Genomic DNA, 25,741 nt, shown 5'->3' on the forward strand with positions numbered 1-25,741 from the left:
CCTCTGGGTATAGTGCTGCCCTGGGAAGAGGAACTGATGGCCTGGAGCAGAGGAGGAAGGGCTGCTAGAAGGAGACTTTCACCCTGTTGTATATTTTAAGTCACGTACTGCACATATAATTTACCTAGTCGAAAAATAAACAAAAGGTAAAAAATAGCTACTCTGTCCTCTGTATGTTGCTGACTGTCATATTTCAGCCCTGCTGCCTCCCCTTTCTCCCCCAACCTTCTTCCCTCTGAACAACTAATTAAGTGGCTCCCCACTGGGATGCCTCAGAGGCATCTCACTGATGGTAACTGTGCTCTCTGGCCCTATTCCTCCCAAGTCCCCATCAGCCCAGCTAACCCAGCCAAGGGCCCTGATTCCTCCAGTGCTCTCCTAGATTCGGTTCTTCAGCATATTCTCCCTGCCACTGGGCCCTCCCCAGGCCTGCAGGAACCCTCCCTCCTGCAAAGTCTACTCATACCACTCTCCTGTGTAAAGTTCCCTGACAGTGCCTGGATTTTAAACCTGGCTCAGTCTTGACCTGGGGGAAGCAGGACCTGGCCCTGTCTTACCTGTTCACTTCTTCCTTGCCCTTGCCTGGCTGCCTTGTTTACTGAACTCATCCTTGCTCCAGGACTTTGGCACCCGTCTCCTCTACCTGGAATGCTGTCTGCTGGCTGGTGAGGTGCCACCCAGCCCCATCTTGGTTCCTGAGAGCTAGCCTGTCTCTGCTCCTCATCACTCTCCACCGCTCCCCTCTCCCAGCTGGGTGCTCCTAGATCAGATGCCCAGTTGTGTTTCTTCCTAGCATTTCCTCACTCAGAAATGCCTTGTTCTTTACTTGCTGTTCTCTCTAGCATCAAACTCCATGTAAGTAGGAATCTTACACTTTACTTGACTGTTACACCTTTGACTCTGATTGGTATAGTTAGGCGCTCAGTTAATATATTTTGAATGGAATGAGTTTTATTGTTTCCCATTCATCCATTCTTTCATGACATGCCCTGGGCTGCTGCTGTGATCCAGGAAGTATATCATGGATACAGCAGAAAGCAAGCTGGACATTGTCCCTGTCCCTAAGAGGCTCATTCATGACACCTTGCAGCCCATGATGGTGATTTCTAGGATGGCTGTCCAAATTTGGTCAGGAGTTTGTGGGCACCTTCTGTGGCAAGCATCAGTGCCCAGAGCACAGAGTGAGCTGATACTCTATTGCATGTCACTGCTGGGTCAGCCTGCCTCCTGTTCTGGATGCTCTCACTCTTTGCGGCCTGGGCTGGCATTCTGATTGATAATACATTGATACGACAACACTGTTTCATGTTTTTACTTTGCAGAGGGATGTTTGCTGGAGGATTGAAGGAGATGGAGCAGGAAGAGGTCTTGATCCACGGCGTGTCCTACAATGCCATGTGCCAAATCCTGCATTTCATTTATACCTCTGAGTTGGAGCTCAGCCTGAGCAATGTTCAGGAGACGCTGGTTGCTGCCTGCCAGCTGCAGGTGAGGCTGCCCTCGCTCCAGCAAGGCAGACCCAAACCCAAGGTGTTCTGCAGGTGTCTGCAGGGTAGTGGTATGAGGAGGATCAGCAGGCGAAGATGCCAGGCAGCAAAAGAGACTACAGGTCGGGCAGAGGCTCTTGGGTGGTACGTGGCTCAGCCAGTTCTGGGCGCTGAAGCATAGCTGCTCCAAATGCCTCCAGGTCCAGGCTCCTTCTCTGCCTTTGGCCTCTGCTCTTCTGCTGGTTCCTTTCCTTCTACCTGGCCTCTCTGCCACTCAGAAGATCCTGCATGTAAACACGGGGGCCGACCCTGAGGTGGGTATGTGATGTCCTTCGTGCCCCAGCGTCCGACAAAGCTGAGCTCCCATGGTTGCCCAGACCCTTTCTGCTCGTCCCCGCACTTGGCTTTGTCAGTCTGTTTGAAACCACTTTCCTTTTTGTCATTGAACTTTGAATAGTTGTTTTCCTACAGAACGCCAAAAGTTTTCTGAGGCTTTGACAGTGTGACTTATATTTTAGAAGGCTGTATTAGCTCGGCAGTGTGGGTACAGTCACTCAGGGCTGGGCCTGCCTGTGCCTTTGCTCTCAGGAGCCATCATCAGATGGTTTCCTCTGGCTGGAGAGACTTCTCGCCTTACATTTGTTGAAAGTGAAAATGAAATGCTATGGTTGAGTTTATTATCCTGACCTTTTCTCAGGTCAGAGCATGTTTGGGGCCATCAGAAAGAATGCAGGTCCGGAAAACCAACCTGTTTAGGGGTGTCAGGAGGCCCCACCCTGCGTGGCAGGGCCCCGGCAGTTCTCTGCACATTCACTCACACATGGGCAGGTGGGGGGCACTTGGCCCGTACTTGTTGGGTTGGTTTGACCACAGCTCTTCCTATGCCACAAGTGGGTAGAGCCAGTGCTCCTGAGCACTTTAGTGTCTCTGAGGTCATTGTGAGGGCTAGCACGGGATGGGCATCCCTGCTTCACCTCGAGCAGCCTGGCTTTTGGGGATTTGATTTTTAACATATTGGGATTCTATGCAATGTTTCTTTTTTTTTTTTTTTTTTTTTAATGCTTATTTATTTTGAGAGAAAACAAGCACATGGGAGGGGAAGAGAGAGAGGAAAGAGAATCCCAAACAGGCACTGTAAATGTGGAGCCCAATGAGGGGCTTGATCCCACAACCCTGGGATCATGACCTGAGCCGAAATCAAGAGTCAGATGCTCAACCAACTGAGCACCCCTGGTGCCCCTGCAGTTTTGTTTTTTGTTTTTTATTTGTGTGTTTTTGGGTTTTTTTGTTTTTTGTTTTGTTTTTAATTTTATTCAAATCCCAGGCAGTTAACATACAGCGTGGTAATGGTTTCAGGAGTAGAATTTAGTGATTCATCACTTACATATAACACCCAGTGCTCATCCCAACAAGTGCCTTGCAATGTGGTTTTTAAAGCAAGTTTGACTTGGCATAAGAGTTCCAAGTCCATAGGCCTACCAGGGTCCTGTTTGTTCATGTAGCCAGTGACCACATTCTCCCCTTGCGCTGTGCCTTGCACTAATTCAGGATCACACTGTTCGTGGTGTCCCCAGAGACTTGGATTCTGAATCCCAGTGAGACTATCACCACTGGGTAACCTCTAGCAAGGATTCCTTTCTCCGAGCCTCTTGTGGGCTCCTGCACTGGGCAGGCCTGGAGTGATTCCTCTGTGAGCTTCCCCAGCAGAGGGTCCACTGCTGTGACCATGAGGATGGAAAGGAGACAATGACATGGCCCCTGGATTCTTCAGGAGCTGCTTCTCCGACCCACTGAGAGCTGTTTGCTCTCACTTTCTATCCAGAAACTGGTCCTCAGTGTCCTGGCCCATGACAGATCAGAAGTAGTATTTTAGGAAGACAAGGCAAAGCAGAAGTGCCTGCCAAGGGAGAAAACAGGTGGTCAAGTGAACTTTTAGGGCTTAACAAAACACAATGGGAATGGTCCATGTGAGGCAGACGCATTCCTGGCACTTGGCAGGTTTTCCTTCAGCTCTCATCTTGTGACCTGGCAAGCACTGAGTATCTTGTGAATGTGAAAAAAATAAAGGTAAAAATATTTTAAACGTTTATTAATAAGCTTCACATACCAGCAGAATTATTGTATGTGCAATGGTTAATTTGTTGATAAGTGAGATATTCACATTAAAATTTTTTTTAATGTTTATTTTTGAAAGAGAGAAACAGTGTGAGTGGGGGTGGGGGAGGGGCAGAGAGAGAGGGAGACACAAAACTCAAAGCGGGCTCTAGGCTCCACACTGTCAGCACAGAGCCCCATGTGGGGCTCGTACTCAGGAACTGTGAGATCATGACCTGAGCCAAAGTCGGATGCTTACCGACTAAGCCACCCAGCACCTCAAGGCATTTCTGCTTTTAGGGCTATTCTAAAATCCTGTTTTCCTAAAGAATGTAGCAATGCTTGGGCAGCTTTCCCCAGAGCCCTCCCCTCTGTCTCCGCCCTGCCCTACTCTGGTTGTTTAATCACCAGGTGGCCTCTAAGCCTGTGGCTCACTTCTCAGCTCCCACCTCAGCAGTGTTGTCTCTCGCTCTCCTTCTGTCTCATTCGTTCTTCTGCATGATTGGACACGGGCAAGTGCCAGCCACCTGTGACCCCAGTGCTAGCTGGAGTCATGCGGGCCTCTGCCCAGGCAGGGTGGCTTCCAGCCTTTTAAGAACCTAGTGGGATTCCCAGGATGGGTGCTAGGCAAGCGTCTGGAACGCTCTGCTGGCAGTTCTTAGCGCGTGGGTGCTTCAGGGCCATCTCCTGGGGAAGGGGGTGGGTTCCCTGGGCCTGCATCTTTGGCTGAGCCTGCAGTTGTGGGGGTTGTGGCAGGACAAGAGAGCTGGATGTTTCTAGAGAGCCTGGGGCGGGGGGGGGGACACGAGTCCTAGGTGCCTTCCAAACCAGGGGTAATTGATACAGTGGCCACTGTGCTGCTTCCTGATTCTCTGGAGATTCAGTACTTCTGATCTGAAAGGTTTTACTCTGTGCCAGGTAGTTCCTGGGTACCATCTCATCTTCAACTTACTGCTCTCCACTTTATTTTTTTCATTTTTATTTTTTTTGAGTTAATTATTTTTTTTGGTTTTCTTATTTTTTTAATATAATTTATTGTCAAATTGGCTTAAATACAACACCCAGTGCTGATCCCAGCAAGTGCCCTCCTCAATGCCCATCACCCATTTTCCCCTCTCCCCCACCCCCCCATCCACCCTCAGTTTGTTCTCAGTATTTAAGAGTCTTTTGCAGTTTGCCTCCCTCCCTCTCTGTTTATAACTATTTTTTTCCCCTTCCCTTCCCCCATGGTCTTCTGTTAAGTTTCTTAAGATCCACATATGAGTGAAAACATATGATATCTGTCCTTTTCTGACTGACTTTTTCACTCAGCATAATACCTTCCTGTTCCATCCATGTTGCTGCAAATGACATGATTTCATTCTTTCTCATTGCCAAGTAGTATTCCATTATATGTATAAACCACATCTTTATCCATTCATCGGTTGATGAACATTTAGGCTCTTTCCATAATTTGGCCAATGTTGAAAGCACTGCTATAAACATTGGGGTACATGTGCCCCTATAAATCAGCACCCCTGTATCCCTTGGGTAAATTCCTAGTAGTGCCATTTCTGGGTCATAGGGTAGTTCTACTTTTAATTTTTTCAGGAACCTCCACACTTTTCCAGAGCAGCTGCACCAGTTTGCATTTCCACCAACAGTGCAAGAGGGTTCCTGTTTCTCCATTTCCTTGCTAGCATCTATTGTTTCCTGAGTTGTTAATTTTAGCCACTCTGGTGTGAGGTGGTATCTCAGTGTGGCTTTGATTTGTGTTTCCCTGATGATGAGTGACATTGAGCATCTTTTCATGTGTCTGTTGGCCATCTGGATGTCTTCTTTGGAAAAGTGTCTATTCATGTCTTCTGCTCATTTCTTTACTGGATTATTTGTTTTTTGGGTGTTGAGTTTGGTAAGTTCTTTATAGATTTTGGATACTAGTCCTTTATCCGATATATTATTTGCAAAATATCTTTTCCCATTCCGTTGGTTGCCTTTTAGTTTTGTTGATTGTTTCCTTTGCAGTGCAGAAGCTTTTTATCTTGATGAGGTCCCAATAGTTCATTTTTGCTTTTAATTCCCTTGCCTTTGGAGATGTGTCAAGTAAGAAATTGCTGCAGCTGAGGTCAGAGAGGTTGTTGCCTGCTTTCTCCTCTAGGGTTTTGAAGGTTTCCTGTCTCACATTTAGGTCTTTCATCCATTTTGAGTTTATTTTTGTATATGGTGTAAGAAAGTGATCTAGTTTCATTCTTCTACATGTCCAGTTCTCCCAGCACCATTTGCTGAAGAGACTTTTTTCCATTGGATGCTATTTCCTGCTTTGTCAAAGATTAGTTGGCCATACATTTGTGAGTCTAATTCTGGGTTCTCTGTTCTATTCCATTGGTGTATGTGTCTGTTTTTGTACCAATACCATACTGTCTTGATGTTTACAGCTTAGTAGTAGAGGGTAAAGTCTGGGTTTGTGATGCCTCCTGCTTTGGTTTTCTTTTTCAGTATCACTTTGGCTATTCGGGATCTTCTTGTGGTTCCATACAAACTTTAGGATTGTTCTAGCTTTGAGAAGAATGCCAGCGCGTTTTGATTGGGATCGATTGAATGTGTAGATTGCTTTGGGTAGTACTGATGTTTTAACAATATTTATTCTTCTAATCCAGGACTGCTCTCTACTTTAATCGCTACTCTTATAAATGAGGAAACTGAGGCTCAGAGAGGTTAAGAATGTGCTACAGATCTCTTTGAAGCCCAGGTTTAAACCCAGTCAGTCTGCAGTGAGCCCCAATCATCTCTACTATTGGGGGAGAGCAGCTGCGCCAGGCCTCCACTTCAGGAAAGGTCAGGGGCGGTGGAAGGGGGCCAGCTGTAAACAATAGCTTTGCGTCCCCTATTATCCTCTGTCTCCCTCACTCAGACACTGTTCCCAGCCCAGGCTTGAATGGGGCTTGTTCTTTTCACAGATCCCAGAAATCATCCATTTCTGCTGTGATTTCCTCATGTCCTGGGTGGATGAAGAGAACATCCTTGATGTCTACCGGCTGGCGGAGCTGTTTGACTTGAGCCGTCTGACTGAGCAGCTGGACACCTACATCCTCAAAAACTTTGTGGCCTTCTCTCGGACTGACAAGTACCGCCAGCTTCCCCTGGAGAAGGTCTACTCCCTCCTTAGCAGCAACCGCCTGGAGGTCTCCTGTGAGACCGAAGTGTATGAGGGTGCCCTGCTCTACCATTACACCCTGGAGCAGGTGCAGGCCGACCAGATCTCGCTGCACGAGCCCCCCAAGCTCCTTGAGACCGTGCGTTTCCCCCTGATGGAAGCTGAGGTCCTCCAGCGGCTGCACGATAAGCTGGACCCCAGCCCACTAAGGGACACGGTGGCCAATGCCCTCATGTACCACCGCAATGAGAGCCTGCAGCCCAGCTTGCAGGGCCCTCAGACAGAGCTGCGGTCAGACTTCCAGTGTGTTGTGGGCTTTGGGGGCATTCATTCCACGCCATCCACTGTCCTGAGTGACCAGGCCAAGTACCTGAACCCCCTGCTGGGAGAGTGGAAGCACTTTACCGCCTCCCTGGCCCCCCGCATGTCCAACCAGGGCATTGCGGTGCTCAACAACTTTGTGTACCTGATCGGAGGGGACAACAATGTCCAGGGCTTTCGTGCCGAGTCCCGGTGCTGGAGGTAGGCATGGGTGCTTGGCTGAGACTTGGTCTGTGGGTGACGCTGTGGTGCAGGAGTTGTGGGCCCAGGAGGCTGCTTATGGAGTGGGGTCTGTGAGGGCCGAGGCTGTAGCCTTTTAAATTAATCTTGTGGCTCATCGGGTAGGTCTGTTTTGTGGAGTAAAGTCCAGGTTAATTTGAAGAGTGAGGGCTGTGGTGAGGCAAGGAAGAGGGGACCCAGCATGCTTCCTTTCGCTGTTCTTTTCCTCTCAAACCCACTCACCATGGGTCATACCCACTGTCTTGTTGGTGAGGGTCTAGGTTGTGATTGTGCACTTGGACTGGCCAAACACAGGGAGGGGACCTAGTTGCCAGGAACACTGGGCAGGGCAGCTTCTCCTTCCATCTCACCCTCTCCGGCTTTGACATGTATCGTCCAGGGCTCCCTCTGCTAGGCAGCTCTGCCCTCTGAAGCACAGGCGTTGGTGGAGGATGGCTTCCGGTCCTCCCTCCCTCTTCTGCAGTGTACAGTTCTCAGCCTACGGGTCCCAAAAGACAGGCATCGCTGAACCTTGTGCCAGGTTTCACCACCCTTGCCTGCCCTGTCGTCAGTGGTGTTGCCGGACATGGGGTCCCCCGAGGTCCTCTGAGGAGGCAGTTTTTCAAGGAGTGGGATATTGTGATGTACTATATATGTTTTTACTATATGTTAGGTCTATATCCACAGTTTCTGGTTCACAGCTCCCAGAACTCAGAATTTCCTAAGGGAGGAGAGTGCTAATTTTGTCTTGTGTTATGTTAATGAGGTGACTTTGGAAGACCCCAAGTGTAAGGGGGTGCTGGTTACTGGGAGAACCAGCCCTGTGGTTAGAGGGTTGGAATTTCAGGCCTACCCGCTGACCTTGGGGAGGGCAGAAGGGCTAGTGGCTGAGTCAGTCGCCAGTGGCCAGTGATTTAATCAATCATGCCTATATCGTGAAGCCTCCATAAAAACCCAAAAGAGGGGGTTGGGAGAGCTTCGGGATTGGTGAACACCGAGTTGGAGGTGCTGGGAGATTGGCACACCTGGAGGGGGCAAGGAAGCTCCCTACTCTTTCCCCAGACCTTGCTCTATCTATCTCTTCCTGTCTGGCTATGGCTGTTCCTGATTTATATCCTTTTATAACAAACAGGTAATCTAGTAAATATGTTTTTCTGAGTTCTAGCAGGTTAATTGAAACCCAAGTAGGGGTTCATGGGAACCTCTGATTTATAGCCAGTTGGTCACAGGCACAACCTGGTGCTTCAGAGTGATATTCTGAGCCAGAGGGGGTTATTGGAACCTCCAGTTGGTAGCTGGTAGGTCAGAAGCATAGTAAACAGCCTGAGCTTGTGAGTAGTGTCTGAAATGGGGACAGGTGGGGTGGGGAGGCATCTTATAGACTGAGCCCTTAACCTGTGGGATCTGATGCTTTCTCCAGATAGATAGTGTTAGAATTGAGTTGAATTGTAGGACTCAGTTGGTGTTCCAAGAATTGCTTATTAATGTGCAGAAAGTGTTGTGGTCCCCCCACCCCACCCCCCCACCACCGCCCTGCCCCAACACACATTGGAACTGAGTACAGAAACCCAAAAGAGGGGGTTTTGTGGACTGTCATGGTCTGTAGGATGCTTTCAGCTCTGTCAGTCTATGGAGCTATGATCTCACAAATCCATTTTTGAGGGCAGAACAAAGAAACCAACGCAGATCCCCATAGCCTCAGCTACCATTAGGTGTCTAGGGCCCTTCCACTGTGCTTTGGCTTGATATCGTGGGATTTGGTGCATGTGGGAAGTCTCCCATCTGCTGTAGGCTGAAGGAAAGCTGGCATTGCAGAGAGAGAGATTGCCAGCTGCTTCCATGGCTGTGAGGTACTGACCAAGTTCATGTTCATGTTTCCATCTTTGGGGGTGGAGGTGGGATCTGGCCTGGCCATGCCCCATGAGGGCCCCAGCACTTCTGCTGGGAAGAAATCACCTTTGTTAAACTGATGAGACGCAAAGCTTGGCAGCTCAGTTGAGGTTAAACAGGAGGACATGCTGAGTACAGAAAGGAGGAAACAATACTTTGATTTTCTTTCTAACAGAATACCCTCCAGAGTGGGTGTGGCAGCACCAGGTTCCGCCTTCCCTTGAAAAGCCTCAAAGCTTCCTTTTTAGGGGCCTGTTTCTTTCACAGTGGGAGGGCCAAAGCCACATCTCCCTGCTGAGGCAACCCACAGACCTACAAAACAGACCTCTCCAGGGTGTTACGGTCACCAGCCTTTAGCATACAACGGGGTGGTTGTGTGCCCACTGGGAGGCCAGCCCTGGGGCTTTCCCAGAGGGCCATGCCCAAGGGCAACAGTTGGGGCCACTGCCTGCCCTTAGTCTGCCCTTTTACTGCTTTGATGTCCATTGCACTCAAGACTAGTCTAAATTTCCCATTGGTGAACATGTGCTCTGAGTCCCAAGCCAAACTCTGGAAAATGCTAGTATCAGCACCAGTGTTTGATAACCATGGCCTCAAACTCCAGTGAGAAGGTTAGGTCACTGTGGCAGGTAGGGTTGGTGAGGCCTACCTGGCAAGGGGAGGTACCTCAGAAGGGTTGGGGTGCAGTATCTGCCTGGGGTGATGGGTGGTGGTGAGGGCCCTGGTGTCTGTTCTCTCTATAGGGTGAGAGTTCCTTTAATCTCTTCATAGACTTTTAAAACTGCCAGATGGGTCTTAATTTGAATGGTCTAAGAGTTAGGTTCTCTTCCCTCTCCCCTTCTTTAATTTACCAGTCTTAGGGTCTACAGACTCTCAGAATATGAAAAGACAAAATTTGCAGTTAGAGTTTGCATTTTGAGGCTTGAGGACTTAACAGATTATATCAGAACACTGGTATAGGAGCTGCATATAGGAAGTTAACTCTCTTGGAGCAAATTTTATTTGTACTCCTCCCCCACCCCGCTTTCAAAAGTCCACATTATTCCACTTTGCTTTCATGAAAGACCTACGTTAGTGCCTATTTTCACTAACCAGTAGAATTCCAAAGAGGATTTTCACTTTTACAAAAACAAGACGAAAAGAGAAGATCACGTTCAGCATTGGTTTAGCAGTGAGCCTTTGTAGAGGAGCTTGCACCCTTAGCGAGATGGCCCTTCCAAGTGCCTTCCCCAGGAATGACACCCAGCATCTCAGCATCAAGTGACCATAGCTTTGAACTCTATTTGTAAGCATCTGTGCTTTATCTCCATTTATTTTGTGCATTCGTCAGCAAGGTGTGACTTCAGGTATCAGAAAAGCCCTGAGAATGGTTATTTTTTGGGCCTGGGAATGCTCAAATTTTTTTCCATGTAAACTAATTGTGATTGCTCTGTTTTATGCCATTTCAACTTCTGAAAGGTTTCCAAGAACACCCTACTTTTGGATGGGAGAGGGCAGAGCCTGTACTGATATGCCTTACCTGGGAGTGGCCTTTTGCCCTCTGACCTTACTTAGAATAGCCACTTGTTTTTAACGTGGGGCATTCCCATGTCTGTTTGTATTTTAAAATATATTTTAAACATTTCTTTGATTGTAATGGACTTCATTAATAGTCATAGGAATGTTGGAGCGCCTGGGTGGCTCAGTTGGTTAAGCATCTGACTTCGGCTCAGGTCATGATCTCACGGTTTGTGAGTTTGAGCCCCGCATCGGTCTCTGTGCTGACAGCTCAGAGCCTGGAGCAGCTTCAGATTCTGTGTCTCCCTCTCTCTGCCCCTCCCCTGCTCATGCTCGTGCTCGCTCTCTCTCTCTCTCTCTCTCTCTCAAAGAATAAATAAACATTAAAAAAAAAAGTCATGGAAATGTTGGGGCACCTGGGTGGGTCAGTCGATTGAGTGTCCGACTTCAGCTCAGGTCATGATCTCACAGTTTGTAAGTTTTGAGCCCTTCATTGGGCTCACTGCTGTCAACATAGAGCCCACTTCGGATCCTCTGTTCCCCTTTCTCTCTGCCCCTCCCTGCTCTTGCACATGCTTTCTCTCAGAAGTAAATAAACATAAAAAAAAAAAAAATAGCCATGGGAATGCTTAAGTTGTGGAAATACAGAAGAAAAACGGTCTGCTCAATTTAACAAGGACTCCAGAGCGTTTTGTATCCACTGTAGCTTGAGCTTCCGAGTTTGCAGTAGGGTGATCTAAATTCTGCCTTAAAGTGACTAGAACTGTTTATATCCTTCTGTAGCTAGTTTTTATTAGAAAAAATATTACTTGAGAACTTATTCTGACAAAGTAGAAAATCAAGAAAGAAATGTGGAATACAGGACACAGTGGGGAGATAAGAAATGAGTGCAACTGTGATTGTGTCTAAATTACTGATGTATGGTGTGTGTATGTATTGCGTGTGTGTGTGTGCGCATGCACACGCACGCACGCACACGTGCGTGTGTTAAATCTGAAACTGCAAATCCAAATGAATGCATCTGAGGAAGCTGTGAGGGCCGGAAGGAAGCAAGCGGAAGCATCGGGTGGGTCTTGCTTGTCTCACTCTGGTGGATGATGCCGACTTGCACTTAACTAGAAACGGGGTTGGGGGAACATGTACATGAATGAGTGTTGTACACAGGAAAGGCAGTGGGAAGCGCCATCCCGGTCAGTTGGCAGGGCCTCACGAGCGCCGAGCCCTGGACTGGCTTGGGCTCTGGTCCCCAGCTGGACCTTCAACTGGCTGGGCCTCTTGTCATTGAGTTCTTAACCGCCACCTCCTTGGGAGGCCCTTCCTGGTCCCCGTGAGAGAGCTCTGACCTCCCGGCCCCCTCTGCCCGATAGATTATGATCTCTGAGTAGATCACCCTCTCTCTACCTCAGTTCTTGTCCTTTGTGGCATTTGTCATTATATGGAGTGCTTGCTTACGTGTTCTCTTTAGCCTGCTTCCCATCTACAATGGAAAGAATGGAAGACTCCTGGTCTGGAGTTTGCCTCTGGATTCGCAGCACTGAGCACCGTGCCTGATCCATGTTGGGTCGCCGGTGAATATTTGCAGAGTGACTGAATGATTTCACCTATGGTAATCTTTGTTCAATTCACTGAGCCCTGAGTTACAGCGAAGTCTAGGAATACAGACTTGAGTCAGTCTTAACGAAGTCCCTTTCTGAACCCTCACGATAGCTTTTGGAGGCAGGTTGGCATCCCCCTGTTGGCCAGGTGCGGAAACTGAGTGAATGTCAAGGGAGGGAAATCAATGCCTCGACACACCCAGCTGGATGGGGCAGACCAGCTGTCCATCCTGGGTCTGTGTGACCCACATGCGTGTTCTTTCTCTCCTGTTGGCCCCAACCCCTGAGCACCTTATTTCCTGTCATTCCTGTCTGGCAGGGAAGAGCTGGCCAAAAGGTGCAGGCAGGAAGAAGCAGCTGCCTAGCGCATCTGGATGAAACTTGTCTCTTCACCAACCAGTGTGGGGCACAGACCCAGACCAAAGCAAACTTTGCTCACTCTCTAATGAGCCAGTTGAAGTTCAGCTTGTCTTCTTGGGGTTGGTCTTTCTGTGGAGAAATAACCACTTATCTGAAAACGGCTGTAATTATGCATGAGCTATTGAGCAAGGAGGCTTCAGAAGCAGGCACTCAAGATGCTGGTGCCTGAGTGGATGTCCAAGGGAAGGGGCCAGATGCAGGTCAGGGGAAGAGTGGGCTTGGCCCTTGGGCTCTCAGGGTCCTGGTCCCTCAAGGTTCTGTAATTGTCTGTATTGACCCAAGTAGCATACTCGCCTGTGTGCCCCATGGAGTGCCAGGCCTGGGGCATGGAGTGCGGCAGGGCTGAGTGCTGGCAAGGTTGGTGTGGACTGGGCTGTAAGGGCCTCCTCAGCTGCTAGGCTAGTGAGGATTTTGGTGTGAGTGGGGGCTTTGCTGCTGAGGGTAGGATCGGTGGGCAGAGGGAGCGTGGGGCTCCGTTCAGGACTGGTGAGCAGCCAGCTGGAGATGGTTAGGAGACCTTTGCAGTGTGGGTCTGACATGCAGGAGGAGGAAGTGAGGGGTGATAGCTTGTCTCCTGGGGTGATTGAGATCCCGTGGGTTGGGCATGTGAGGCCCCTCAAAGGCAGATGAGGGGCAGCACGACCTCAGGGGGGCTATGGGAGGGGGGCAGCCACACAAAGCAGCTCAGAATGAAGTTGCTTGGGGATACGACTTTTTATTTTTTTCTTTTCTTTTTTTCTTTCTTTCTTTTTTTTTTTTAATTTTTTTTAACGTTTATTTATTTTTGAGACAGAGAGAGACAGAGCATGAATGGGGAAGGGTCAGAGAGAGAGGGAGACACAGAATCCGAAACAGGCTCCAGGCTCTGAGCGGTCAGCACAGAGCCCGACGTGGGGCTCGAACTCACGGACTGCGAGATCATGACCTGAGCCGAAGTCGGAGGCTTAACCGACTGAGCCACCCAGGCGCCCCGGGATACGACTTTTTTAAAAAATGTTTATTTTTGAGAGAGAGAGTGGGGGATGGGCAGAGAGGGGTACAGAGGATCCAAAGCAGGCTCTGCGGTGACAGCAGAGAGCCCAGTGCAGAGCTTGATCTCCATGATTTGAGCTGAAGTCAGACACTTAACCGACTGAGCCATCCAGGCACCCCTCTCCATCAGCCTTTTAAAAAATCATATCCCCGGGGTGCCTGCGTGGCTTAGTTGGTTAAGCATCAGACTTGGCCCAGGTCATGATCTCGCGGTTTATGAGTCCCACGTTGGACTCTGCACTGATGGTGTGGAGCCTGCTTGAGATCCCCCCCCCCCGCCCAATCTCACTCTCTCTCTCTCTCCCCCTCTCTTTCTACTCCTCCCCCATTTGTGCTTTCTCTTGCTCTCTCATGATAAATAAACCTTTAAAAAAAAGGTTGATGGAGAAAGAAGGAGATGTGGGAGATGGCTCTCATTCCACCAGCTGGCAACAGGACAGCTTAGGAGAGGTACCTGAAGTGATGGAGGTGTGGTCTGTGACAGGATGCTGGCAGACGACTCTGGAGGGAGTGTTGGCATTGGCCGTAGGCCAGGAGGCTTTTGTGCCTGTCCAGGGATGGACATTCTTCAATGGGGATGGGACTGTGGGGACCATGGATCTGGATAGGTGAGATGGGGCAGCCTGGGGTGGACAGATAGGTGGGCTAGAAACCCCCCCATGAGGTCACCCCTAGAATATGATGGCATCATGGGCAGAAACCCGAGTTCCTGGTCATGCTTTCCAGGCTCCATGCTGGGGACATATCCGTGTTCAGGCATGTAGCGGCCTGCTGGTGTGGCTGTGGGTAGGCCTGTGCTGGTGTGTGAGGGCAGCTGGGGTACAGTGATGGAGCAGGAGGTGTGGGCCTGCTGGGCAGGCTTTCTGGCCTATCAATGATGCACTGCCTTCATGTTCCCTCAAAAGGTATGACCCAAGGCACAACCGCTGGTTCCAGATCCAGTCCCTGCAGCAGGAACACGCCGACCTGTGTGTGTGTGTTGTGGGCAGGTACATCTATGCGGTGGCGGGTCGCGACTACCATAACGATCTGAATGCTGTGGAGCGTTATGATCCCACCACCAACTCCTGGGCTTACGTGGCTCCGCTCAAGAGGGAGGTAAGGAAGCCCCTCCAAGTGGGGCCTTCTCCTGTCTGCTTTCCTTAGACGGTGTGCAGAGTGAATGTGTGGCCAGGCCAGGGAACTAGACCCAGTGGGTACCTCCAAAGACTCTGCACTGTGATTGGACGGAGGACCCCTGAGGTTCAGCCACCCCCTGGGGAGATCCTCCCGAAGCACGCATCAGACTCCATTCCCCAGAATTTCACCCCTATCTCTCCCATCAAGGGTCTTGCCACCTTGTCCCAGGAAGCTGCTTTAACCCTGCAGTTCAAATGCAGACAGAAGCCTTCCCCTTGTCTGTCCTTCAGGACAGTGGAGCTGAGCTGGGACGTGTCCAAAAATGTTAAACAGAAGGGACACTACCATAGAGGAGGTCTCAGGAGCCTCAGACTTACACAGGCCTCCTGGAGGGTGGGGCCTTTGAAAAGCCAGAAAACCAGTTTAGAAGTCGTATTTCATATTTATTCATTTGTTTTTTAAAATCATGTGCATCCTGCATAGTACTTTGGATCTGATTTGAAGATGTTTAAAATATGGTCATTGTGCAGAGGTGGTGCTTTAGGGATGTGCCTGTCTTATCTTATGGACTTGGGATATTAGGACCCTGGCTGTAAAACCAGGCACAAAATCCTAGGGCAAGGAAGAGGCCTCAGTGATCCAGGTCCCATGTTTTGGGTCCTACCTCAGAGCGGGGTAGGCACCCTTCCCGTATTGGCATTATAATTCGGGGAGCACCTTCTATGGCCCAGGCTACCTTTGGGCATCTCTGAGCCCTCTAGTGGCAGAGGATGGTGTGGGGACACACATGGGGCTATTTCCCAGGCTCTGCCATAAGAGCTCCTGCCTTTCTGAACCTCTTTCCAAACCTCCCCTCTTTATCTCTCACCTCTCTCCCAATTCCCTCAGGGGTGTAGATTTTGACCTCAGGGGGCTGAGGGTCTTCCTGATGGGCCCAGCTCTTTTCCAGGGCCCATGAGGCCTCTGAGACTGGGGTCTCCCACTGTAGTTCTCCCAGGTAGGAAGCTAGCCTGCTCCTTGCTCTTTAGCTTTGGGGAAGGAAGCCCCCTTTGGTGGGGTACTCACTACCCTCATTCTGGAAAAAGGAAAAGATTTTGTATGGGAAAGATCAGGGGGTCATTGAGACCTGATGGACACCTGAATTCTGTTCTGGAAAGGAGTGAGTGGGAATGGGGGGCTCCAGGGGTTCTTTGTCTGGGGCTGCCTGGTGAAGCTGTAGTTCTCCGATGTGGCCACAGAGGGGCAGCCTCGATCTTCAACCTGCTTCTCCCCAGAATGTCAGTGTTCCTTCCTTCCTTCCTTCCTACTGTTTGTTCATTTCAGCTACTTTTTATTAAGCACCTACCATATACCGTGTTCTGGGGATCCAGTGGTGATAAAAAATGAGAAAGGATTTCGCGCGCGCACACACACAGGTCATGGTTCTCACAGCCCATGTTAAGAGAGACTGCTTTTAACCTCTAAACAAATCATTAAAGTAACTGTCTATTGTGCTAAGTGTGTTGAAGGAAATTGAGAGAGTTGAGCTCAGCATTGCTCAGAGAGGGGTCTTTGGCAGGACTAACCCGAAAAGACTGTTTGGGGAAGGCCCAAGCAAGATGTTGATTAGACCAGGGTCTAAAGGAAGCAGCTGTTGGGAGAGGGAAAAGAAGCTCCCAGGCCAGGAGGGGGACTTCCCAGTTCTGAATAAAGAGGGTTGGCATGAGGAGGGATTGTGAAGAGATGAGGGTAGAGGGGAGCAGCTCCTGAGCCATCAGGTGGTCCAGGTAGGGGCCACTGTGGTTTGTGCTAGGGTGGAGGCTATGGGGAAGGAGGGAGATGGGCAGGTTCGAGGTGTAGTTTGGAAGTAAACTGACCAGACTTGCTGATGGATCAGATGTTAGAGAATGAAAGGGGATAGATCATGGAAGATGCCCAGGTGCCAGGTTTGAGCACCTGTGCTGCTGACCAGGCTGCTGACCAAGAAGACAAATGAGTTTGGGAATGAAAAAGAAAAGGAAAGGTTTCATCTAGGACATGATAAATATTGCAATTGGAAATGTCAGTTTGGCATTAAAAGTGAGCTCAGGGGAAATAGAAATGTGGAGGGTTTGTCAGGACATGATGGTGTGCACATGAACAGCTGTGATGAGCTCAGAGGAGCAGGGATGAAGAGAAGGTTGTGGAGGGGCAGCCAAGGAGGTAGATGAGAAGCCTGCTAGAGAACAGGGGATTTTCTCCTGTGAGCAAAGGGGGCCCACAGGTCCCAGAGAAGGCAGCTATGCAGTCCACATTGCCAACTCAGAACCCACATTCAGACACAGCAAATGGCCGAGAGGAAAAAGCTGTCACACAGCCCCATCCATTTGTCATGTCCTCTCACCTGTTTCTTAGGGACCCTCATAATGCTGAGTCCCACCAACATGGCATCATTAAGAACTGGTTGCTGACATCCCCCCAACAGACCATGAACTCTCTGCCCCAGCAGCAGGCAGAGTGTTGCCTTCCTGTGTTCCAGAGGAGAAAAAGGGGATCTCTGCAGGGATCTCTACTCACTTAAAAAACCCCTCCAAGAGAATTCACACTTCTAGGAAGATAGAGTAGATACATTCTTCTTGATTCCTCTGTGCTAAGTACAACTCAAAACTCTTGGCATTATACATAAACTTAAGACTCGGAATGGTTGAAAGAAGGCAGTTCAGCTAGGGATCTCAAGAACTGAGGACAACACCACACACTAATGTGTTCCCTGGGTTTTCTTTTTGCCTCATATATCTCAGACTTGTAAGTAAAGACGCTGACAGCTGGTAACACCGATGGGAAGCAAACTTCAATGAATGTATAAAAATTGAAATCCTACAGTGTGTTCTCCTACTCAAATAGACTCAAACTAGCAATCACCAACAGAAATCTCCAAATCATTGGAAACTGAACAACACACTTCTAAATAATCCATGGGTCAGAGGGAAATAATAAAAATACCTTGAAGTGAATGAAAATGGAAAGGCAGCATGTCAAAATTTGTGGCATCCAGCTAAAGCTGTGCTGAGAGGGGAATTTGTGGCACTGAAAGCATATATTAGAGAAGAAGTAAATCTCAAATCATTTATACAAACTCCTATCTTAAGAATTTGGGTGGGGGGAGCAAAATAAAGCCAAACCAAGCAGAAGAAAAGAAATATCAAAGAGCAGAAATTAGAAGTTAAAAGCAGTAAAATTGTAGAGAAAATCAACAAAACAAAGAACTAGCATCTTATTAACAAGATCAACAAAATTGACAAACCTCTAGTAAGTTTGAGAAAGAAGAAAGAGAAGACACAATTTAAAATATCAAGAATAAAACGGGACATAATTACAACCCCTGCAAACTTCAAAAGGATGATAAGGGGGATGATACTATGAACAACTCTACACATGTAAACTTGATTACAGATGAAATGGACTAATTCCCCCAAAATACAACCTAGCACAACTGACTCAAAAGTAAATAGATAACTTGAATAGCCCTATACCTGGTAAGAAAATTAAACTTCGCAGAAAGAAATGTCCAGGCCTAGTAGTATTGAGGAATTCTAAACATTGAAAGAAAAGCTAATACCAAATCTGCATGAATTCTTTTTTCTAGAAAATGGAAAAGGAGGGAATAATTCCCAATTTATGTTACGGGGTTAATATTGATAGCAAAACCAGACAAAGATGGTACCAAAAAAAGACAAATCTCTCAAATCTCTCATATGTGTATCTCTCATATACATATAATATCCTTCACTGAATGTGAGCTAATAGAATTAACCCCCTTCAATAAATACATGACAAAATGGAATTGATTACAGAGATGGGAGGCTAGTTCCGTATTTGAAATTTAATCAGCGCATACTTGACCATGCTAAAAAATCACATGTCAGTCAAAGCAGAAAAAGGATTTGACAATATGTTGCATCCATTCGTGATTAAACTCAGGAACTTAGAATAGAGATGCTTTTCTTCGACTCGCTGAAGAACATCTACAGAAATCCTACTGCTAGTAGTGTGTTTAATGGTGACAGACTGAATTGAATGCTTTTTTCTTAAGTTGGGGAGCAGGGCAAGGATGTCTGTTCTCACCACTCTTATTCATCATAGTTCTGGAGGGTCTAGCCAGGGAAACATGGCAAGAAAAGAAAATAAACGCATGCAGCTTGAAAAGAAAGAAAGAAAACTGACCCTACAAATCAATAAGTTGTCAAAAATCTAAAGGAATATACAAAAAAAAAAAAATCCTAGCACTAATAAGTGAGATCAGTAAAATTGCAAGATATAAGATAAAAGCATATAAGATATAAGCATAAAAAAATCAATTGCACAGTGCCTGGGTAGCTTAGTCAGTTAGGCATCCATCTTTGGCTCAGGTCATGATCTCGCAGTCCGTGAGTTCAAGCGCTGTGTCAGGCTCTGTGTTCACAGCTCGGAGCCTGGAGCCTGCTTCAGATTCTGTGTCTCCCCCTCTCTCTGCCCCTCCCCTGCTCATGCTCGCTCGCTCCCTCTGTCTCTCTCTCTCTCTCTCTCTGTCTCTCAAAAATAAATAAAGATTAAAAAATTTTTTTAAATCAATTGCATTTTTGTGTACTAGCAACAAACATGTGGACACTGAAATTATGAAGATAATACTATTTACAATTGCTCCAAAAAATGAAATACATAGGTATATATTTAACACTTACAGGATTGATATGCTGAAAATTATAAAATACTAATGAAAGTTATAAAAGAAGATGTAAATGAGTGGGGAGACATACCATGTACATGGGTTGGAGGACTCAAATAATAAAGATGTCAGTTCTTCCCATATCAATATATGGGACCTAGAATACCTCCATTGTGTAAAAGAATAAAGTGGGAAGAATCAATCTGCCTGATTTCAAGACTTAACTACATAGTTATGGTAGTCACAACCATGATATTGGCAGAGGGATAGACACATAGATCAGTGGAACAGAATGGAGAACCCACAATAGGCCCACACAAAATGCCCATCTGAATTTTGACAAACATGCAGAAGCAATTGAATGGAGGAAAGATAATCTTTCAACAAATTATGCTGGAGCAGTTGGACATCCATAGGCAAAAAAAGTGAACATCAACCCAAGTCTCATACTTTATATAAAAATTAACTCAAATGCCTTATGGGCTTATATGTAAAACATAGAGCTATATTTATTGGGGGAAAGTAGAGAAGTAGAAGAAAATCTTTGGGATCTAGGGCTAGGCAACAAGGACTTGGACTTGACCTTTCCCAAAGGATGAGCTGTAAAAAGAAAAATTGATAAAATGGACTTCAGCAAAAGTACAGAGGGGATGTACAGATGGCAAACAAGCACATGAGAAGATTTGCAACATCATTAGCCATTAGGGAAGCTCAAATTAAATTCATAGTGAGAAAACCACCTATCAGAGAAACTAAAAAAAAAAGGACCAAAAAATGGCAACACCCAGTGCTGGCAAGGATGCTGAGAAGCTAGGTTTCTCATACGTTGCTGGTGGGAATGTAAAATGGCACAGCTACACTGGGAAAGAACTTCACAGTGTCTTTAAAAAGTTGACTTCCAATATCTTGGGTATTTTTCCCAGAGAAATGAAAATTTTGTACACAAATATTTATATCGGTTTATTGGTAACAACCAGAAATCGGGGCAAGGGACATAGGTGTGATTACAAATCGGCAACAGGATTACAAATTGGCAAATCCTAGTGGAAGTGGCAATGTCCTGTGTCTTGACTACGTCAACATAAGTGTCCTGGTTGTGTTTATTGTGCTACAGTTATACTAGCTCTTACTACTGCGGAGTCTGGGTAAAGGGTACATATGGTCTGTATTATTTCTTACAACTACATGTGAATCTACACTTCAAAATGAAACGTTTAATTTAAAAAAGCACCAAAACCTCCCAGCCCCTACCATTGATGGGAGAAGACCGAGACCCTTGGTATATGTCCTGCCCAGTGCTCTCTCCCCTGTTTTCCACCCTGTCCACCTCTCCAGCCCTTTACTGTGTCCCCACACAACCTGAATGTTAGTTACTGGCTCTGTAACACAACTCTGGAGCTTCCACACCCCATGGGGCTCCTCTACCCCTAAAACACACAGTGCTCTGCCTTGGGGCCCATGGGCCCAGCATGAAGGGCCTTGCTCAGGGTGGGTGGAGTGAGTGGGTAGGAGAGAGGAGGATGTGGTAGGGACCAGTGTGAGGAGTCCAGCTGGCGGGGCAGGGAGGAGATCCTCTGCCAGGGTGCAGGCATAAGGCTGAAGACCAAAATCAAAAGTAGGGTGGTGTATTTTCCTCCTCCACACATAAGGGTCACTACAATGGCATTATTCTTGGTGTTGATTTTGCATCTCACTTTTTTCCTCATCATGTCATTATATATTATTTGTGAACAGATTTTGAAAGTGGGGTCAGCAGTCCTGGAGGATTGGCTGGCCATTGGGAGTGGGGGTGTGGGGTTGTGGGGGGAGGTGGAGGGCACTGAGCGTGGGTCAGGCAGTCCCAGAAGTGCTATCTATTCTCCTGTGTCTGGCTCTGAAAGCTGTGCTTTGATTGCTTTGGGCCCCCCATGCAGACATCTCCTTTAGGGGCAAGGGAAAGAGAGATTCCATTCTCCACCTTGTAGAAACTCAGAGTTACCTCTGGGTCCACAGACTGTCTCCTGTTGGAGTAAGGTCGGGGTGGATGACTTGGACTGTATCAGGGAATATGCTTGCAGAACGTGAGGTGGAAGTTGGGATGCCATGAGGCATGGGGCAGCTTTGGGGGTATGAGTGGCCTTGGCAAGGGCTCCTCGTTGCCCTCCCTCATGGCCCGCTTGCCCCCTTCCCGCTGTCCCGGTTCTCTTGGTGGCCCTGAGCAGGTGTATGCCCACGCGGGCGCCTCGCTGGAGGGGAAGATGTACATTACCTGCGGCCGCAGAGGGGAGGACTACCTAAAGGAGACACACTGCTATGACCCAGACAGCAACACCTGGCACAGCCTGGCGGACGGACCTGTGCGGCGGGCCTGGCACGGCATGGCCACCCTCTTGGACAAGCTGTACGTGATTGGGGGCAGCAACAATGATGCTGGCTACAGGAGGGACGTGCATCAGGTGAGCAGAGCTGGGCTGCCCACCTACACATTATTCCCATCCCTTTTAATTGTTATGGATGAAAAATTAATTGTAATGTGTATGCCTTTTTTTAAAATAGACTTTATTTACTAAAGTTTATGTATTTTGAGAGAGAGAGTGGACGTGGGGAAGGGGTGGTGAGAGGGAGAGACAGAATCCCAAGCAGGCTCTGTGCTATTAGTGCAGAGCCAGACTCAGGGCTCGAATTCATGAACTGTGAGATCATACCTGAGCTGAGATCAAGAGTCGGACACTTAAAACCACCCAGGTGCCCAATAGACTTTTTTTTTTAATGTTTACTTATTTTTGAGAGAGAGACAGAGTTTGAGCAGGGGAGGGGCAGAGAGAGAGGGAGACACAGAACTCAAAGCGGGCTCCAGGCTCTAAGCTGTGAGCACAGAGCCCGACGCGGGGCTTGAACCCACGAACTGTGAGATCATGACCTGAGCCAGTCAGACACTTGATGACTGAGCCGCCCTGGCGCCCCTAGACTTTATTTTTTATAGCAATTTTAGATTCTTGGCAAAATTGAGCAGAAGGTATAGAGATTTCCCATATACCCCCACCCCCACACACATGGTCTCCTCACTGTCAACATCCCCCACCAGAGTGAGACCTTTGTTACAGTCAGTGAACCTACGGTGACGTGTTGTTACCCCAAGTCCAAAGTTTACATTAGGGCTCACTCTTGGTGGTGTACATTCTATGGGTTTGGAAGAATGACATGTATCCACCATTATAGTATCGTACAGGGTACTTTCATTTGTTTTTATTATTAAAAACGTTAATTATAAAATTAATATAACCACCTTGCAAAATGTTTGAATAATGGATAAGGGTGAGGAAAAGCACCCATAATCCAGCTCAGTGCCACTATTTTTTAGTCCTACCCGTGCATAGTTTCCACCTAATTGTAGGTAAAGAGCATTCCATTCTGCTTCTGGCTAAAGTTTGTTATGGCTGTTTTCCAGTTTAATTCTTGATCTCCATAGCCACCTCTTCTACCTCAGTGGCTCTGCAGAATTCTGTCATGTTGATGCATCATTTGGATTGGTTCAAGTTTTAACTATTTCAAGTAACATAAGTAATATTTGCTTTGTAGAACTTTTCAGGTATTTTGGATTATTTCCTTAGGTGAGAGCCATTCTTCTCAAAGCGTGGTCCCAGACTACCAGCATCCAATCACCTGGGAACTTGTTAGCAATGTAGGTTCTCAGGACCCACGCCGGGCCCATGCCCGACCCACTGAATTGGAAACTCTGGGGGCAGGGCTCAGCAAATCTGTTTTTATTTACTTATTTATTTATTTTTAATGTTTATTTATTTATTATTATTTTTTTTTTTTTTGGAGAGAGACAGAGTGCAAGCCGGGGAGGGGAAGAGAGAGAGGGAGACACAGAATCCAAAGCAGGCTCCAGGCTCTGAGCCGTTAGCACAGAGCCCAACGCAGGGCTCGAACTCACAAGCTGTGAGATCATGACCTGAGCCGAAGTCAGATGCTTAACTGACTGAGCCACTCAGGTGCCCCTCAGCAAATCTGTTTTAATAGGTCTTGAGTGGTAAGAACCCCTGGGCTATAGTGGATTAGTTTCCTATTGCTGCCATGACAAATCACCACCAACTTAATCACTTAAAACAACATAAGCAAGTGTATTCTTACAGTTTGTAGGTCCTAAGTCCGATGTGGTCTCACTGGGCTAAAATCCAGGTGTCATCAGGGTATCTGTCCTTTATAGAGGCCCTTGGGAAGAATCTGCTCCTTGCTCACTCAGGTTATCAGAATTCAGTTACCCGTGTTTGTAGAACTGAGGTCCCTGTTTCTTTTCTGGCTGTCGGCTAAAGGTCCTTCTTGGCTTCTGGTGGCCTCTGCATTCCCTGGCATGGGACCGCTTCATCCTCAGCCAGCAATGGCAGGTTGTCCTTTGACTTCTCTCCTGTTAGACTTTCTCCCCTCTCCTTTCAAGGACTTGTGCAATTAGGCGGGTCCACCCACAATATCCAGGATAACCTCCCCATGTCTAGATCCAAACCCTTAAGCACGTTGGCAAAGTCCCTTTTGCCATGTAAAGTAACACTCACAGATTTTAGAGATTTAGGGCATGGACATCTTTGGAGGGTCACTTTTCTGCTGACCACAGCTGGAGAACCAAGTGTGATTATTAAGTCAAAAAGTAAGATTTTTGTGGCTCTTAGTACACATTGCCAAATAGCTGTCCTGGAGTGTCAAATGCGGAGTAGTATGGCTTCATTACACATTTGCCAGCACTGGATCTTGTGATTTTTCTTCCCCCAGTGGCTGCCTGTTGTCAGGGACAAATTTAACTCCTATTTTACATTTTTTGGATTATTGATAGGTTGAACATTTTCCCATGTATTTGTTTACGGTTTGGGGTAATCTTGGAGACATGAGAACGTTGATGGTCATCTCTAGTCAGCAAGTTAACTATTTCCACATTTTATCTGCACTTCCCTCTGTGTTGGGTACTTTGTGGGGCAGTTACTTGGGGTCCTTGTCCTCAGTCAGTTTCAGTCTTATGGAGGGGAGAGAACCCAAGACCTTGGAGAAGAACAGCATGCCAGTGTGCCAACTGGGAGATGCCCACACACCTGGGGCCACAGGCTGGCTGAGGGCCCCGGAGGTAGGGCAGAGCCTGGTCCATGGACAGGACATTTTGACGCTGGCCCCAAACTCTTCCTCCAGGGGAGCCGGGTTTACACATAGCCTGGCTGCATCCCTCAGCCTTGGTCTGAATCCAGGGCCTGGCTGAGAGTGCCGCCGTGCCCAGCTGGCCCAGGATGGGCTGGCAGCTCTGTCCCAGCAGGTGTCCAGCTTTACTCTGACCTTGGCTTTGCAGGTGGCCTGCTACAGCTGCACGTCTGGGCAGTGGTCGTCCGTCTGCCCGCTCCCAGCTGGACACGGTGAGCCTGGCATCGCTGTGCTGGACACCAGGATCTACGTGCTGGGTGGCCGCTCGCACAACCGTGGCAGCCGCACAGGCTATGTGCACATCTACGACGTGGAGAAGGACTGCTGGGAGGAGGGGCCGCAGCTGGACAACTCCATCTCGGGCCTGGCAGCCTGTGTGCTCACCCTGCCCCGCTCCCTGCTCCTCGAGCCACCTCGTGGGACCCCTGACCGCAGCCAGGCCGACCCGGACTTTGCTTCCGAGGTGATGAGTGTGTCTGACTGGGAGGAGTTTGACAACTCGAGTGAGGACTAGGGCTCCGGCACCTGGTGTCAGAGGGAAGGTGGCAGGAGCTCTGAGGGCAGCAGGTCCTCAAGTGGTCCTTCCTGCTGGCACCGCCTGCTTGCTGGCTCCTGCCACCTATCCTTCACACTAGCCTGCCTGCCGGCCCATAGCAGTTATTTGGGGAGCTCTGCAGATCTGTGGCTGTAATTACCCTATGTTGGGGAATGCTTACAGAGGGCTCTGGTTCTCTGGAGGAGTTGACTGGGCCCACTCCTCCTCAGCTCGGACAGGTTGTGGCGTCACCAGCTCTCTTGGCCTCCCCAGTCCCTGGTTCTAGTCCCTGCTGGGCTGAGAAGGCACCCTTCTCCAAAGGGACCTGGGAACTGGCCTCACGGATGAGGGGGCCCGGGCATATTGCGCCCCCTTCCGTGGGCAGGGAGGGGGTGGAGTGAGCCTGTTGCCTGCCTGGCATCTGGGGGTTTGAGCTATTGCAAGCTCCCTGGAGAGAGAACAGAGATACATAGAATTGCCCGAGACTGGTTCTAGTAATAAAAAAGATCCCCTACAGCTGGGCTTTTCTGACCCTATGTTGTTGACAAATGAAATAAATCCTCTTACAAAAGG

General features: G+C 48.2%; 1 protein-coding gene across 2 annotated transcripts in view; it reads left to right on the forward strand.

Moving 5' to 3' along the window:
- Window positions 1-25,741, forward strand: part of KLHL22 (kelch like family member 22) — a 40,150-nt gene extending 14,409 nt beyond the window's left edge. For both annotated transcript variants that reach the window (XM_045457031.1, XM_045457032.1), the window contains exons 3-7: window positions 1,323-1,488; window positions 6,518-7,236; window positions 14,594-14,786; window positions 21,672-21,905; window positions 24,782-25,741. In XM_045457031.1, the coding sequence (XP_045312987.1) occupies window positions 1,323-1,488; window positions 6,518-7,236; window positions 14,594-14,786; window positions 21,672-21,905; window positions 24,782-25,147 (1,678 nt within the window). In that variant the 3' untranslated portion in view covers window positions 25,148-25,741. The remainder of the gene's footprint in view (window positions 1-1,322; window positions 1,489-6,517; window positions 7,237-14,593; window positions 14,787-21,671; window positions 21,906-24,781) is intronic.

Source organism: Leopardus geoffroyi, chromosome D3, assembly GCF_018350155.1.
Source record: "Leopardus geoffroyi isolate Oge1 chromosome D3, O.geoffroyi_Oge1_pat1.0, whole genome shotgun sequence".
NCBI lineage: Eukaryota > Metazoa > Chordata > Mammalia > Carnivora > Felidae > Leopardus > Leopardus geoffroyi.